Genomic DNA, 15,230 nt, shown 5'->3' with positions numbered 1-15,230 from the left:
GGTTCCTCCTCTGTTGCTCTTGTTTTAGTTCCTCCGCTGTTGCTGTTGTTTTGGTTCCTACTCTGTTGCTGTTGTTTTTGTTTCTCCTTTGTTACTGTTGTTTTTGGTACTCCTCTGTTGCTGTTGTTTCTCCTCTATTGTTGTTTTGTTTCTCCTCTGTTGCTGTTGTTTCTCCTCTGTTGCTGTTGTTTTGGTTCCTCCTCTGTTGCTGTTGTTTTTGTTTCTCCTCTGTTGCTGTTGTTTTTGTTTCTCCTCTATTGCTGTTGTTCCTCCTCTGTTGCTGTTGTTTTGGTTCCTTCTCTGTCGCTGTTGGTTTGGTTCCTCCTCTTTCGCTGTTGGTTTGGTTCCTCCTCTGTCGATGTTGTTTTTGTTTTACCTCTGTTGCCATTATATTTGTGTCTCCACTGTTGCTGTTGTTTGGTTTCTCCTCGGTTCCCGTTGTTTTGGTTTCTCATCTCTTCCTGTTATTTAGTTTCTCTCCTCGGTTCCTGTTGTGTTGGTTTTTCCTCTGTTCCTGTTGTTTTGGTTTCCCCTCTGTTCCTGTTATTTGGTTTCTCTCCTCGATTCCTGTTGTTTTGGGTTTTCCTCTGTTCCTGTTGTTTTTGTTTTTGATTTTCCTGTTATTGTTGTTTTTGTTTCTCCTGTTATTGTTGTTTTTGTGTCTTCTGTTATTGTTGTTTTGGTTTCTCCTGTCATTGTTGTTTTTGTTTCTCCTCTGTTGCTGTTGTTTTGGTATTAGGGCAATTCCGGGTATTTTGATATACTTGTAGCTTTTTATATATGCTTTATTTATGTTGTTTGCATGCGTATTGTTTATTTTTTCCCGTTTTTAAAGAAGATCTGAAATTTTCATAAATACATGAGCCACTTTTATATTTTTTTAGACTATAGCCTGTAAGGGTCTGCTATGAATTGTGAACGAGATTTACAACGGGATCGACAGAAAGACAACGGAGAAATAGACGGAGAAGCCAAATTGTGTGATTAACTGTTGCTAATTTCGTTTATAGTCTGCAAGTACGTTGCTGGATCCAACCAGGTCATATTCAGTTGGGTAGTCCGATGGCGCAGTGGACAGTGCCTTCGCCTTTTACCAAGACGGCCGGGGTTCGAATCCCCGATAGGACGTAAAAAGGTAAGGGCACACTTAACAGACCACGGGAGATTTCTCCGGGTACTCCGATTTCCTCCCACATTTAAGACTTTAAGACCCCTGTGGGCTAATCTGGGCCAACACAAAAAAAAGTGAATACTATATAAGCTAATATAACTTGCGTCATGCATGTAAATGTTGCAAAATAAATAAAGTTTAATTTTGGTTCAATTTCGAATGTAAATGAATATACTCCCTTCCTCCCTCTGTCCCTTTTACCCTTCCTTTCTGTTTAAAAGGAAAGTTTGAAATCTGCACTCGGCATAACTGCGGCACATAATATGCAAATCAGCGTTTTACCCGACCGGGAAGCGGTTGAAACAACATGTATACTATATTAAAAACGTAAGACTAAAAAAGAAATTATTTTATATTTTTTTATTAAAATAATAATGTAGTTTCCTGTTTTTAATTAAATTATTAAGCGAAATTGCACCCTATAGATGCGCCAGATATAGTACAAGAAAGTTTTTAGATTTCCCCGGGTTCATTCCCTTCCCCTCTCCCAATCCATAGAAAGACACACTGGCGTCCGTTTTTCTGTATACGCTCTCGTGTGGCACATTTAATTATATATGTACTACCCATTTGTAAAAAGTGAGAAAGATTTCCCAAGGGAGGGTTGTAAAAGCTTTTAACTTTTATGTCCAATTGGTTTTGTAAAGTTTTAAGGAAGTGGAATGAAGATTTCTTAAAACGCAAATGGTATAGCACCGAAAATATGTACATTTAACACAGTGACAAATTCAGAGGACAAAGGTACTTATTTTACTCTCCTTCCTTTCAGAGAATTTCGATTATTTTATATGTCCAGAATAATCTCTATCTGGCTCTTTTATTTCTTAAGTCTGCAGAGTGTCTTGCAGGGATAGGGACCCTCCTGAAAATCCTGGTCCGTCACTGCTTACGTTTAATGAGAATGCCAAAATTCTACTTAACAGCATAATATAATACCACCAGGTAAAATAAAATCTACTAATTATATTGAGCTGGACATACCAGACACCGCGTGACCATTGCGTTCGATAGTCCCTGCAAACTTGTTTGAGAAACAAAGCTGAAGTTTGAGCCGAGTGTATTATTTCTTGTACAGGGGAGCAGGGTTAGCTCTCGCAAAATCAAATATAACTTAATCATTGATTTATATTCTCTTGAAACAGTAACAAAACATTATACTTTGTGTACAAGTCCATGTTTTCTCGGAACCGCACTTCAAATCCGACTGGACAACAAATAGGCATTTATTCAGAGTACTCTGACACCCCTATGTACCGGTCGACAGACGTAATGAACTGGTCCACCTGTCTCTGATGTAAACACGACGGTGTGTGAATACGTGTCGTGTTCGCCTGTCTTAGTGATCTGTGGCACCAATGTTTGTCAGGGTAACAGTACATGCACCCCGAACTCCTTAGGACATTTCCAATCCCGATGTCAGTCGACAGTCCTCCTGCGCTGTTCCCTTGTGTTTCGTTATCTTCGTACCCAGTCGGAACATGTCCCGATGTCCTCCCAGCAGCCGACGATTCGGGCTCGCTGTCAGCATCTGTAACATCATCCTATGTGCTGGCCCAGTGTCAACACCCTGTCCCATCACAGTGTGATGGCCACACCATAGGGACATACGTTAACAACTGCTCTGTTGTCAGGTTGGAACCCCCACCCCCGGGAGATGTGACGTCACAGGGGGCGATATCGTCATCAGCGCCAGTGCTCCATCTGGCAGAAATGCCCGGGGGTCTCTCGATCAGTACAACACTGATGAACTACATTTGTTCTGAATACCAAGACGTAGAAGTTGGACTCTTTGTTGGCGACCCAAAGGATCCGGTAACGGTAACTAGCTTTCTAGGAAGGGGAGGAAGGCTGAGAGGGGACATACTATATTAATTCTCAACATATTTTAAAATATATAAGATATATGATGTTAAAATCCCCTTCTTGCCTTTATTGTTTTACGTACATTAATATTATATGATTTTTTTTCTTCCCTTTTTATCGTAATTTCTTCATGCCCCAATGAATTTAATATGTTTATGGGAAGGAAAAATTATCTTCTAGTCTTATCCTTTGGTCGACAGGTAAATTATTCTCCCTAAAAAAATAAGAAAATATGTGATATTTGATTCTGTAAATTTTGTTTATTCGTCTTCGAATTAATCAAAATAAAACATGTTCATTTTTTACCAGCGTATATCTGATTTTTGTAAAGGTATGAGCACGTTTTGGAAGTCATTTTCACAATTTTTTTCCATCTGCAAATACGAAAAAAATTTGTTAAAACGTTTATAGTCACAGTTAATTTGCTTAAATACGCTAATAGACGATAACTTACTCCTAACTCGGAGAGGTACAGTATTACGTATTTAGGTAAGGTGTACACGTGATAGGATTATAAACCAGTATACGCTCTCCGTGGCTAACTCGTCTTTCCAGTTCATGAACATTATTGTTAGCTGGTCACCGCTCGTTGCACGCTTTATGGCAACAAAACGAAACACATGATATGGTTTCACATTTTACCGATTAAAATATAGAATCTTACATAGTGTCAAAATATTTGTTATTATCAGTTTGAAAGTGAACACTTCGCATTTGATTGATTTCCAATAGAGTCGGTGTACTAACGATTTCGAATTAACATCGAAATGGATTTGCTCTAATTTTATTCATTTAAACTGTGTTAGTACGATCTTAACAGTAAAAAGCGAGAGAAAGAAAGTTTGGAATGCTAGCGTTTTAATTCTTATACATGTATAGAACACAATGGATATTGCTGAACACAATCAAGTCTTAGAGGGACTTTATTTTCGTGAGTTATGTTTGCACTGTTCTTGCTTCTTATGTACTTATGTGTTTGAGAACTGTTACAAGTCCATAAAACATAACCAAAACTTGCTTCAAGTCGGTTTTAACCTAAGCATTTTGACTCGGGGACTGTTATCAGAATTGAGTTATATCCGGGATATGATAGCTGCAGATGTATAAAACCTAACTTTTAATCTCTAAAATGGTAAATATATGTATAATATTCATGTTGAGAAGCTGACATTTCTTTTCTGCCCCACTCGGGTTGAACGTATTTCTGTCGCTATGGTGAAATAAACACTGGCAGTTTACAGTGTATAGCGTACTGTCCGCTAATAGGTAATTTTGCTATTTGGGTTGGTCATAAGGTAAATCAAGGGTCTCGCTTGTTGTACGGTGATTAAAACAGACTGAGGGTAAGGTAAAACCTGGAGCAACCCACTGTCTTTTCGGGAAAACTAAAGGGTTTTCGATATCGATTTGAGGAAAGGTAATGGATCATACATGTATTTACGGGATCCTACATGTATTTACGGGATCCTACATGTATTTACGGGATCATACATGTATTTACGGGATCATACATGTATTTACGGGATCATTGTGTATACGTCCGGTTTTTTAAATCACCAACACGTGTCTTGTACATTTGAAAAAGTTGAACATTCAATCTCTAAATAGGTATCAAAATGAAATCAGAAAATAACATGTTTTAGAGGCTGAATTTTTCGGTTACCAAAGATGTCGCGTGATGGAAAGATGTTCTGTTGAACTATCAGATAATGATTCGATGTTTTGTGTTCAGTTCAGCAATACATTGAAAGTTTGTAGATTTTTTTTTCTTATTCAACATAAAATGTAAGGTCTGTATTTGTTGAATTTATACCATGTATCAATGAGGATCACCATGCTTTATTTATGTATTCCTGTTAGATATCGTTCCTTTTACCCCACGCCCAACCTGTTACCGGTTTACATGTATTCCAAGTAATTGATAAATCATTCTAAATAATTATATACCGGTTTCCCAATTAAGATTAATTTATTTGTAATTGTATCACTGTGGTAAATAATATTGAATGATTTAACAGCCTTGTATTTTTCCGACAGGACCGCCCGGAAGTGTGTACGCCCCCGGATACTGCCCCGGAGAACCCAAGCCTAGCGGACTCTGGGTATGACGACTCACTCAACCTACAATGTCTGGAGACGGTGTTGGACTGGAAGGGCGTGTCCCAGAGTCCGGGCCCCGCCCCCTTGTTCTTGTCATCAACACTATTACACAGCCCCGACCATCGCGGATTTGAAGATTACCTGGATGATATTTACTACCACCGACTCAGCATCGAGTACAAATACCAAGTCAACAATTGTCTGGAAGGACAACGAGAAGTAGGGTTCTTATCTCCCCTCACCCACCCCGCCCCTCACTGGAGCCGTCAATGGTTCTTGTTAATCATAATTTGTAAAGTTTCTTAAGATTTGCTTTCATCACGGTAAATGTTTTTAGGGTTTGAACTTGGTTTGAAAATCATTTTCACGAAGAAAATCTGCTTTCATCTATGCATACAAAAATTGGTAGCACGTTTCTTGNCCCCCCCCCCCCCCCATTCCTTACTGCCAGCCAAACCCCTTCCATCTCTCAACCCAGCCTCTCGTCCACACGCACGATTTAAGTTTCTGTCCTCTGCAGATGTCCTTTTTCCTTTTCCATATAACTAATCACTTAGTCTGTCTGAAGGTAACGTCGGTATTTATACCGTGGAAGTGATATTTGTCTGTCCGTGCTTTTATGTACGATTGTATATGTGTTAGGTAAACAGCTAAACATATATCCCAGACAGTAGCTACTGACCGCAACGAAATTCTTTATAAAACCCCAATGGATGTGACACTCGTTACCAACACTCAGCAACACTCTGATGTCGCTAATATGAAGATCAACCTCATGGCGAGTGATCAAAGGTCAAGTCTTGTCTGCTGCGCTATAGGTCGTCTCGAGATTTTGTTATAGAAGTTCATAGATGTATTGACCAGACGACGTGTCACGTAACACTCTCAATATCCTACGTCAAAGGTCAAGGTCGTGCCGAGGGGTCAGACGTGCGTCAAGTTGTGCTTATTCAGACTACAACTTTATATCGCCTATCGGGTGCGTGTCATGACTAAACTGCGTTTCACGGAACTCAAAATTCCGTGACCAAAGGTCAAGGTCCCAGCCGTTGGTCAGAGTTTAAATCATTGTATTGTTGGCCTGACTCGTCACTTTTGAGATGCTCAAGATTAGTTGTGATATTTCATTGATGTATGTGACATGTCTACGGTAACGACTTGTAAAGGGAATGTTTAATTCTTTATAAATGTTCAGTCTTTGTTCAAGCACGCTCTCTCCCAAAGTTACCCCTCTTGCTTACTAACCATATCCAAACTCATTCCAGACGCTTATTATTTTCAAACTTTAACTTAACAATTATTGATGGATTAGATTTGACAGCTGAACTATGCTGGATTGATGCAATCTTAATTGTAGCGCTATACGTATATATAAAAACACACGTCCTTTGACTTTCAGGTGACCCCGGGTATGAGAGGTTTACTGATTAGTTGGATGACCGGTGTCCACCATCAGCTGATCATGTGCCAGGACAGTTTGTTTGTCGCGGTCAATATCGTAGACCGGATACTGGACATCATGCATGCCTCCAGGGACTACCTCCAGCTTCTAGGCATCGCGTCGTTACTGATTGCCGCCAAATGTGTGAGTTCGACTTACCTCTGTATTACGGCCGCATTTATAGGTGTGACTTGCTATGTACCACTGGATATATATGTATAGCTGTACTTTAGCGGCCTGTTTATTATATATACATGTACGAAGTTAACTTACACCTTTATATGGTATGTAATGTAACGTCAATTGTTAAAAGACCGGATTCGGTATTACGACCATGTGTTATAGTCCCCGTACTGTGGTCACGTGTGACAGAACGCTATGTCTCTGTTATGCGACCTCTATGACCACTTACGTCTCTGCATTTCGACCGTGTGTACAGCATGTAAGTGTGTGCCAGTAACTCATTTAAGCATTGAATTGCCAACTTTAAAAAAGCGAATACAACATGAAGCGCTAGGCGCTTCTTTCTCCAGTTATAATTCATACTGCCTATGACTGCCAACTGAAAACAGTTCAATACTTATATTTACTATTTTTGGAATCTGTTCATCTCATAGAAAATTGAATTAAACTTATTGTTATCCAGCATTTAGTTCAAATAATGTATGTATCGTGTGTGCTTTTTAATGAACAGAGTTACCATTGTGGTCAGTGGTCTCTAACTTAACAATTAAGACGTCAAAATAATGATGACGTCAACAATCGGTCCATGGCATTAATAGCCTATATGAATGCGTAACTGAATTCGGTAGGGTTATATAGTAGCAGTATACTATATATATATTCAATGTGTGTCTGATAAAATCTGTAACGGCATTATGACAATATTGTCACAAGCAGACATTATACAACAATCAACACATCAGTATAATTCCTTGATAACAAAAATTAACTCTTTATTACAAATCGATTGTTTCCCCATTTCATCAGGAGGAAGTCAGTCCACCGGAAATAACTGAACTTTTGAGTTGCTGCACGGACACTTACTCACGTGATCAAGTGAAGCACCTAGAGAGAGTCATCCTGAACGCCATTAAGTTTGATCTGTTGGTCCCCACGCCCCAGTTTTTCCTGGAGTACTTCTCTTCCTGTTGTATTTCACTGTTTGGGGGTTTCCAAAGTGACCGCCTCAGGTAGGTACCAACAGGGAGGCCATCCCTAAGCAACTTATCCAGACATTGTTCAAGGTAACGGGTACAACCACTACATCAGTTATAACAGAAGGTAACGGATACAACCACTACATCAGTTATAACAGAAGGTAACGGGTACAACCACTACATCAGTTATAACAGAAGGTATAACGGGTACAACCACTACATCAGTTATAACAGAAGGTAACGGGTACAACCACTACATCAGTTATAACAGAAGGTAACGGGTACAACCACTACATCAGTTATAACAGAAGGTAACGGGTACAACCACTACATCAGTTATAACAGAAGGTAACGGGTACAACCACTACATCAGTTATAACAGAAGGTAACGGGTACAACCACTACATCAGTTATAACAGAAGGTAACGGGTACAACCACTACATCAGTTATAACAGAAGGTAACGGGTACAACCACTACATCAGTTATAACAGAAGGTAACGGGTACAACCACTACATCAGTTATAACAGAAGGTAACGGGTACAACCACTACATCAGTTATAACAGAAGGTAACGGGTACAACCACTACATCAGTTATAACAGAAGGTAACGGGTACAACCACTACATCAGTTATAACAGAAGGTAACGGGTACAACCACTACATCAGTTATAACAGAAGGTAACGGGTACAACCACTACATCAGTTATAACAGAAGGTAACGGGTACAACCACTACATCAGTTATAACAGAAGGTAACGGGTACAACCACTACATCAGTTATAACAGAAGGTAACGGGTACAACCACTACATCAGTTATAACAGAAGGTAACGGGTACAACCACTACATCAGTTATAACAGAAGGTAACGGGTACAACCACTACATCAGTTATAACAGAAGGTAACGGGTACAACCACTACATCAGTTATAACAGAAGGTAACGGGTACAACCACTACATCAGTTATAACAGAAGGTAACGGGTACAACCACTACATCAGTTATAACAGAAGGTAACGGGTACAACCACTACATCAGTTATAACAGAAGGTAACGGGTACAACCACTACATCAGTTATAACAGAAGGTAACGGGTACAACCACTACATCAGTTATAACAGAAGGTAACGGGTACAACCACTACATCAGTTATAACAGAAGGTAACGGGTACAACCACTACATCAGTTATAACAGAAGGTAACGGGTACAACCACTACATCAGTTATAACAGAAGGTAACGGGTACAACCACTACATCAGTTATAACAGAAGGTAACGGGTACAACCACTACATCAGTTATAACAGAAGGTAACGGGTACAACCACTACATCAGTTATAACAGAAGGTAACGGGTACAACCACTACATCAGTTATAACAGAAGGTAACGGGTACAACCACTACATCAGTTATAACAGAAGGTAACGGGTACAACCACTACATCAGTTATAACAGAAGGTAACGGGTACAACCACTACATCAGTTATAACAGAAGGTAACGGGTACAACCACTACATCAGTTATAACAGAAGGTAACGGGTACAACCACTACATCAGTTATAACAGAAGGTAACGGGTACAACCACTACATCAGTTATAACAGAAGGTAACGGGTACAACCACTACATCAGTTATAACAGAAGGTAACGGGTACAACCACTACATCAGTTATAACAGAAGGTAACGGGTACAACCACTACATCAGTTATAACAGAAGGTAACGGGTACAACCACTACATCAGTTATAACAGAAGGTAACGGGTACAACCACTACATCAGTTATAACAGAAGGTAACGGGTACAACCACTACATCAGTTATAACAGAAGGTAACGGGTACAACCACTACATCAGTTATAACAGAAGGTAACGGGTACAACCACTACATCAGTTATAACAGAAGGTAACGGGTACAACCACTACATCAGTTATAACAGAAGGTAACGGGTACAACCACTACATCAGTTATAACAGAAGGTAACGGGTACAACCACTACATCAGTTATAACAGAAGGTAACGGGTACAACCACTACATCAGTTATAACAGAAGGTAACGGGTACAACCACTACATCAGTTATAACAGAAGGTAACGGGTACAACCACTACATCAGTTATAACAGAAGGTAACGGGTACAACCACTACATCAGTTATAACAGAAGGTAACGGGTACAACCACTACATCAGTTATAACAGAAGGTAACGGGTACAACCACTACATCAGTTATAACAGAAGGTAACGGGTACAACCACTACATCAGTTATAACAGAAGGTAACGGGTACAACCACTACATCAGTTATAACAGAAGGTATAACGGGTACAACCACTACATCAGTTATAACAGAAGGTAACGGGTACTACCACTACATCAGTTATAACAAAAGGTAACGGATACAACCACTACATCAGTTATAACAAAAGGTAACGGGTACAACCACTACATCAGTTATAACAGAAGGTAACGGGTACAACCACTACATCGGTTATAACAGAAGGTATAACGGGTACAACCACTACATTAGTTATAACAGAAGGTAACGGATACAACCACTACATCAGTTATAACATAAGGTAACGGGTACTACCACTACATCAGTTATAACAAAAGGTAACGGGTACTACCACTACATCAGTTATAACAAAAGATAACGGATACAACCACTACATCAGTTATAACAAAAGGTAACGGGTACTACCACTACATCAGTTATAACAAAAGGTAACGGGTACTACCACTACATCAGTTATAACAAAAGATAACGGATACAACCACTACATCAGTTATAACAAAAGGTAACGGGTACACCCACTACATCAGTTATAACAGAAGGTAACGGGTACTACCACTACATCAGTTATAAGAGAAGGTAACGGGTACAACCACTACATCAGTTATAACAGCAAACGTTGTTCCACTTCAGGAAAAAAGTTTGTTTTCAGACTGTGTTTTTACCGATAACGGAAAAACGAAAAGCATGTTTTTTTCTTACTTGCTTCTCTCCTGTTTCGATATTTTTCTTCCATTTTGATGTGCTGTGCATTTTTAATTCATAGATAACAACATCTGTGAAGTACATGATTGACAGTGTATAAATCTTCAGCTTGGCTCCTGTTTTTTTTCTTTCAAATACTAACATTTCAAATAATTGTAAATTTATAAAATACATACGGAGATGTGATCATTTGGATATCTTCTCGCTGCGCTTCATGAAAGTGACATTGATAATTATGTAATTAGTGGTTACGTTTACCTAAAGGTAACACGTTCTCAGCATCATTTATTTTTATGTGTGTTTTATGAAAACAGATATTGTTGTATGCTCATCCTGTATTTCTTGTCATAATGTCTTTATGTTTCATAATTGTATCAAGCTGTTTCAAAGAGTTTTAACCCCAACAATACCAAACCAGATACTGTATATTTTAGAATCAAAGTGGTATATTCACATTGAGAATGAATCGAAACCCTTATTGATAATCACAAATAAAATAACTTGTTTCTGCGTAACGAAAAGTAAGAACACATTGTAACACCACGCTGCCTAGTGCTATTTCGATGTAAAATTACCAAAAGAAAATGACACATACTTAAGGTAAATGGTTTATACTGTTACAGGTCTGATCGGGAATGTTGTGTACAGATATCGGGTTTCTTGCTCAATTTTATACAGCTAGAGAATACTATATCCCAAAAGAGGTGATGGCATATGTATTGCCCCCAATAGTTTTGATATTTGTCTTGTTTTGGTTGTTTTATAGACAGGCGCGTGCGCATGCGCGGTGCGTTCTGGAGCTATCGCTGCAGGAGTACGACCTGAGCCAGGTTCGTCCGTCCCTACTGGCCCTGTGTGTGTGGAAAGTGGCCGTAGATCTGACGCAATGTGACGACGGAGAGTTTGTTCCACCGGGGCTGGACTTCCGGCGAGAGGAGTTCCAAAATATCTACACACAAGTCAGAACATTTTCAGAAAATTTGAAGAAGAGTTTCCCCGAGGTCAGCAGTATTTGTGAATATTACTTCAACTTGTACGGAGCAGAGTAAACAGTGAAGTCATACTTTAACGAAATGTCACTTCTATTCGTATGAAGACGTATTAGCCGACTTCTTGCATTGCTATGGTGCTAAAATATGTATTGACATTCTTGTCAACCTCTTTTTGTTACATAAGACAGATCAACTTTGTTTTGTCCCGTGAACTATGTAAAGCAGGCTGATAGGAATTCTTGTTTGGCTATATGGAAGCACTGCACTCACACCTATTCGTACCCCCCCCCCCCCCTAAAAAGGAAGGCGTGGTGTACATTTTGGGGGGAGTTAGACCCCTTTATATGTTGTTTTTTTTTCCAGAAGAACAACATAGATGTTTCATATGAACGTTGTTTACATAGCAGTATACATGTATGAGGACGTTATTTGCTATGCATTTCATTTATCATTGTGTTAGCTATTCCACTACATGCTACAGATCATACGATTAGTCCTAGAGAGGTACAGCACTGGGTAAACGTTGGTCCGGAGAATTCTAAGTAACTGCACGTGTTCATAAAGAAAAGGTTAGATTGATTACGAAAGTTTTGCAGTAAATGTGAACATGTTACATAAGACTGTTGATGAAACTCATTGTTAAGCTATTTAGTTATACATCATTCCAGTACTTTAGATCGGTATATACATCATTCCAGTACTATAGATCTGTATATACATCATTCCAGTACTATAGATGTGTATATACATCATTCCAGTACTATAGATGCGTATATACATCATTCCAGTACTATAGATCTGTATATACATCATTCCAGTACTAAAGATCTGTATATACATCATTCCATTACTATAGATCTGTATAATCATCATTCCAGTACTAAAGATCTGTATATACATCATTCCATTACTATAGATCTGTATATACATCATTCCATTACTATAGATCCGTATATACATCATTCCAGTACTATAGATCTGTATATACATCATTCCAGTACTATAGATCCGTATATACATCATTCCAGTACTATAGATCCCTATATACATCATTCCAGTACTATATATCTGTATATTTACATTGCACTATTATGACATTGTGTGTTAATTGACATTGTTCCATTGCCTACTCTAGATTTCGTCTCATTTATCACTTCCTGTTCTTGGTAACATTCACAACTTTCGGTTTATATCAACGTCTGATGTTCACTTCCGTCCTGCAATTTAAACAACTGTAATGCTACATTGCACATATCTCTTTGTTTAAGTTCCATGTGTACAATGGTAATTCATGCTCGCAGTTTTTCAAATTTGGGAAATTCATGTGTTATATTTAAGTTAAAATTATTACACAAAAAACCAGTGCACTTTACAGTGCTTTCTTACGTTGTTAAATAACGTCGTACATGTAACACCTCTGAGGCTTAATAACCGTGTACTCAGGTTTAATACAGTAGTTCTGTCCACTTCCGCGTTAAATAACTGCATTCTTCCAATATTTAATAACAGTTTAAACTTCAGGTGTTCTATTCCTTATACACTTCCGGTGATTGTTTATGCCCACTTCCGGTGTAGGATATGATACACACCACATGTGTTTATTTCCGTGTATACCTTGGTGTTTGATTTCTACATTATATCTGATAATGACGTTTGGTCCTTTATGATGTCGTCATCATGATAGAAGTTGTTCCATTGCATGCTGTCGATGTATTTGAGTGACAACGGTTGTACATGTACTTTATTTGAATATATCGGAGTTGTATAATTTATATTCAAAAGTAATACTGTTCATTATTGAAAAAAAGGTATGATATTATTTCATTATTTATTGTACTTGTATCTAGAAGTTTGCATTTATATTTTGTTCAAAGTTTGATAACATCTACTCCCAGTTTATATAGCATGTTGATAGTGTTATTTACTACTGATTTCCCGTTACACCTGTTAGCATTAGGGCACGTTTTATATGCTTTTTCTCATAAATTATCTGTTTGTTTTCGTTTTTCCAGACTTCTTAGTTGTGGTAAGCATATAGCTATACTATACCATACTGTCTAACTAGTGTACCTAACTGTTGTTTGTATGTCAGTCACTGTGTCTGGCCAACTATACCACATCATGCTTATTTTTCTGTACGTTGACTTTGATCCTATAGTAACTACTGTATATTGAACATGCGTGTTTCAATGTCACTGATTTGTATCTAAATGCAGCATGTGAATATGTTCCATAGCTCAGTATGTATGTACCACACGTCTGTGAATATGTTGTCCATATCTCAGTATGTATGTAACACACGTCTGTGAATATGTTGTCCATATCTCAGTATGTATGTAACACACGTCTGTGAATATTGTCCATACCTCAGTATGTATGTACCACACGTCTGTTATTTGTTGTCCATATCTCAGTATATCTGTAACACACATGTGTGAATATTGTCCATACCTCAGAATGTATGTACCACACAAGTGTGAATATTGTCCATACCTCAGTATGTATGGACCACACAAGTGTGAATATTGTCCATACCTCAGTATGTATGTGCCACACATGTGTGAATATGTTCCAAACCTCAGAATGTATGTACCACACGTGTGTGAATATGTTCCATACCTCAGTATGTATGTACCACACATGTGTATTGTCCATACCTCAGTATGTATGGACCACACAAGTGTGAATATTGCCCATGCCTCAGTATGTGTGCACCACACGTCTGTGAATATGTTCCAAACCTCAGTATGTATGTACCACACATGTGTATTGTCCATACCTCAGTATGTATGGACCACACAAGTGTTAATATTGTCCATACCTCAGTATGTATGTGCCACACATTTGTGAATATGTTCCAAACCTCAGAATGTATGTACCACACGTGTGTGAATATGTTCCATACCTCAGTGTGTATGTACCACACATGTGTGAATATTGTCCATGCCTCAGTATGTATGTACCACACATGTGTGAACATTGTCCATACCCCAGACTGTATGTACCACACGTCGTATGTACCACACGTCTGTGAATATGTTGTCCATATCTCAGTATATCTGTAACACACATGTGTGAATATTGTCCATACCTCAGAATGTATGTACCGAACATGTGTCTATATGTTACATTCCTCAGTATGTATGTACCACACATGTGTGAATATTTTCCATACCTCAGTATGTATGTACCACACATGTGCGAATATTGTCCATACCCCAGAATGTATGTACCACACGTCTGTGCATATGTTCCTAACCTCAGTATGTATGTACCCCACATGTGTGAATATTGTCCATACCTCAGAATGTATGTACCAACACAAGTGTGAATATTGTCCATACCTCAGTATTTATGAACCACACGTCTGTGAATATGTTCCATATCTCAGTATGTATGTACCACACATGTGTGACTATTGTCCATACCTCAGAATGTATGTACCACACAAGTGTTAATATTGTCCATACCTCAGTATGTATGGACCACACAAGTGTGAATATTGCCCA

At 38.6% G+C, this 15,230-nt stretch overlaps 1 protein-coding gene across 2 annotated transcripts; it reads left to right on the top strand.

Moving 5' to 3' along the window:
• The first annotated feature begins 2,473 nt into the window (after positions 1–2,473).
• On the top strand, positions 2,474–13,523 carry LOC110455988 (cyclin-O-like). Of its 2 annotated transcripts, none has more exons than XM_021506486.1 (5): positions 2,474–2,983; positions 5,072–5,353; positions 6,534–6,719; positions 7,566–7,768; positions 11,496–13,523. In XM_021506486.1, exons 1-5 carry the CDS (start codon positions 2,549–2,551, stop codon positions 11,776–11,778), a joined length of 1,389 nt encoding a protein of 462 aa, XP_021362161.1. In that variant the 5' UTR covers positions 2,474–2,548; the 3' UTR covers positions 11,779–13,523. The 2 variants fall into 2 exon arrangements, with proteins under 2 accessions (XP_021362161.1, XP_021362160.1); XM_021506485.1 differs by having other exon boundaries at positions 2,474–2,989.
• The last annotated feature ends 1,707 nt before the right edge of the window (positions 13,524–15,230 follow it).

Source organism: Mizuhopecten yessoensis, unplaced genomic scaffold, assembly GCF_002113885.1.
Source record: "Mizuhopecten yessoensis strain PY_sf001 unplaced genomic scaffold, ASM211388v2 scaffold8449, whole genome shotgun sequence".
NCBI classification, from domain to species: Eukaryota; Metazoa; Mollusca; class Bivalvia; order Pectinida; family Pectinidae; genus Mizuhopecten; species Mizuhopecten yessoensis.
Note: the sequence above shows the minus strand (reverse complement) of the source record. Positions and strands in the feature narration are given on the sequence as shown.

Bases quoted from the DNA above. Each gene is read 5' to 3' on its own strand.
- LOC110455988 (XM_021506485.1), top strand. From the start codon at position 2,549: ATGCACCCCGAACTCCTTAGGACATTTCCAATCCCGATGTCAGTCGAC. The intron at 2,990-5,071 runs GTAACTAGCTTT...TTTTTCCGACAG, and splicing joins ACCCAAAGGATCCGGTAACG to GACCGCCCGGAAGTGTGTAC. The intron at 5,354-6,533 runs GTAGGGTTCTTA...TTTGACTTTCAG, and splicing joins GTCTGGAAGGACAACGAGAA to GTGACCCCGGGTATGAGAGG.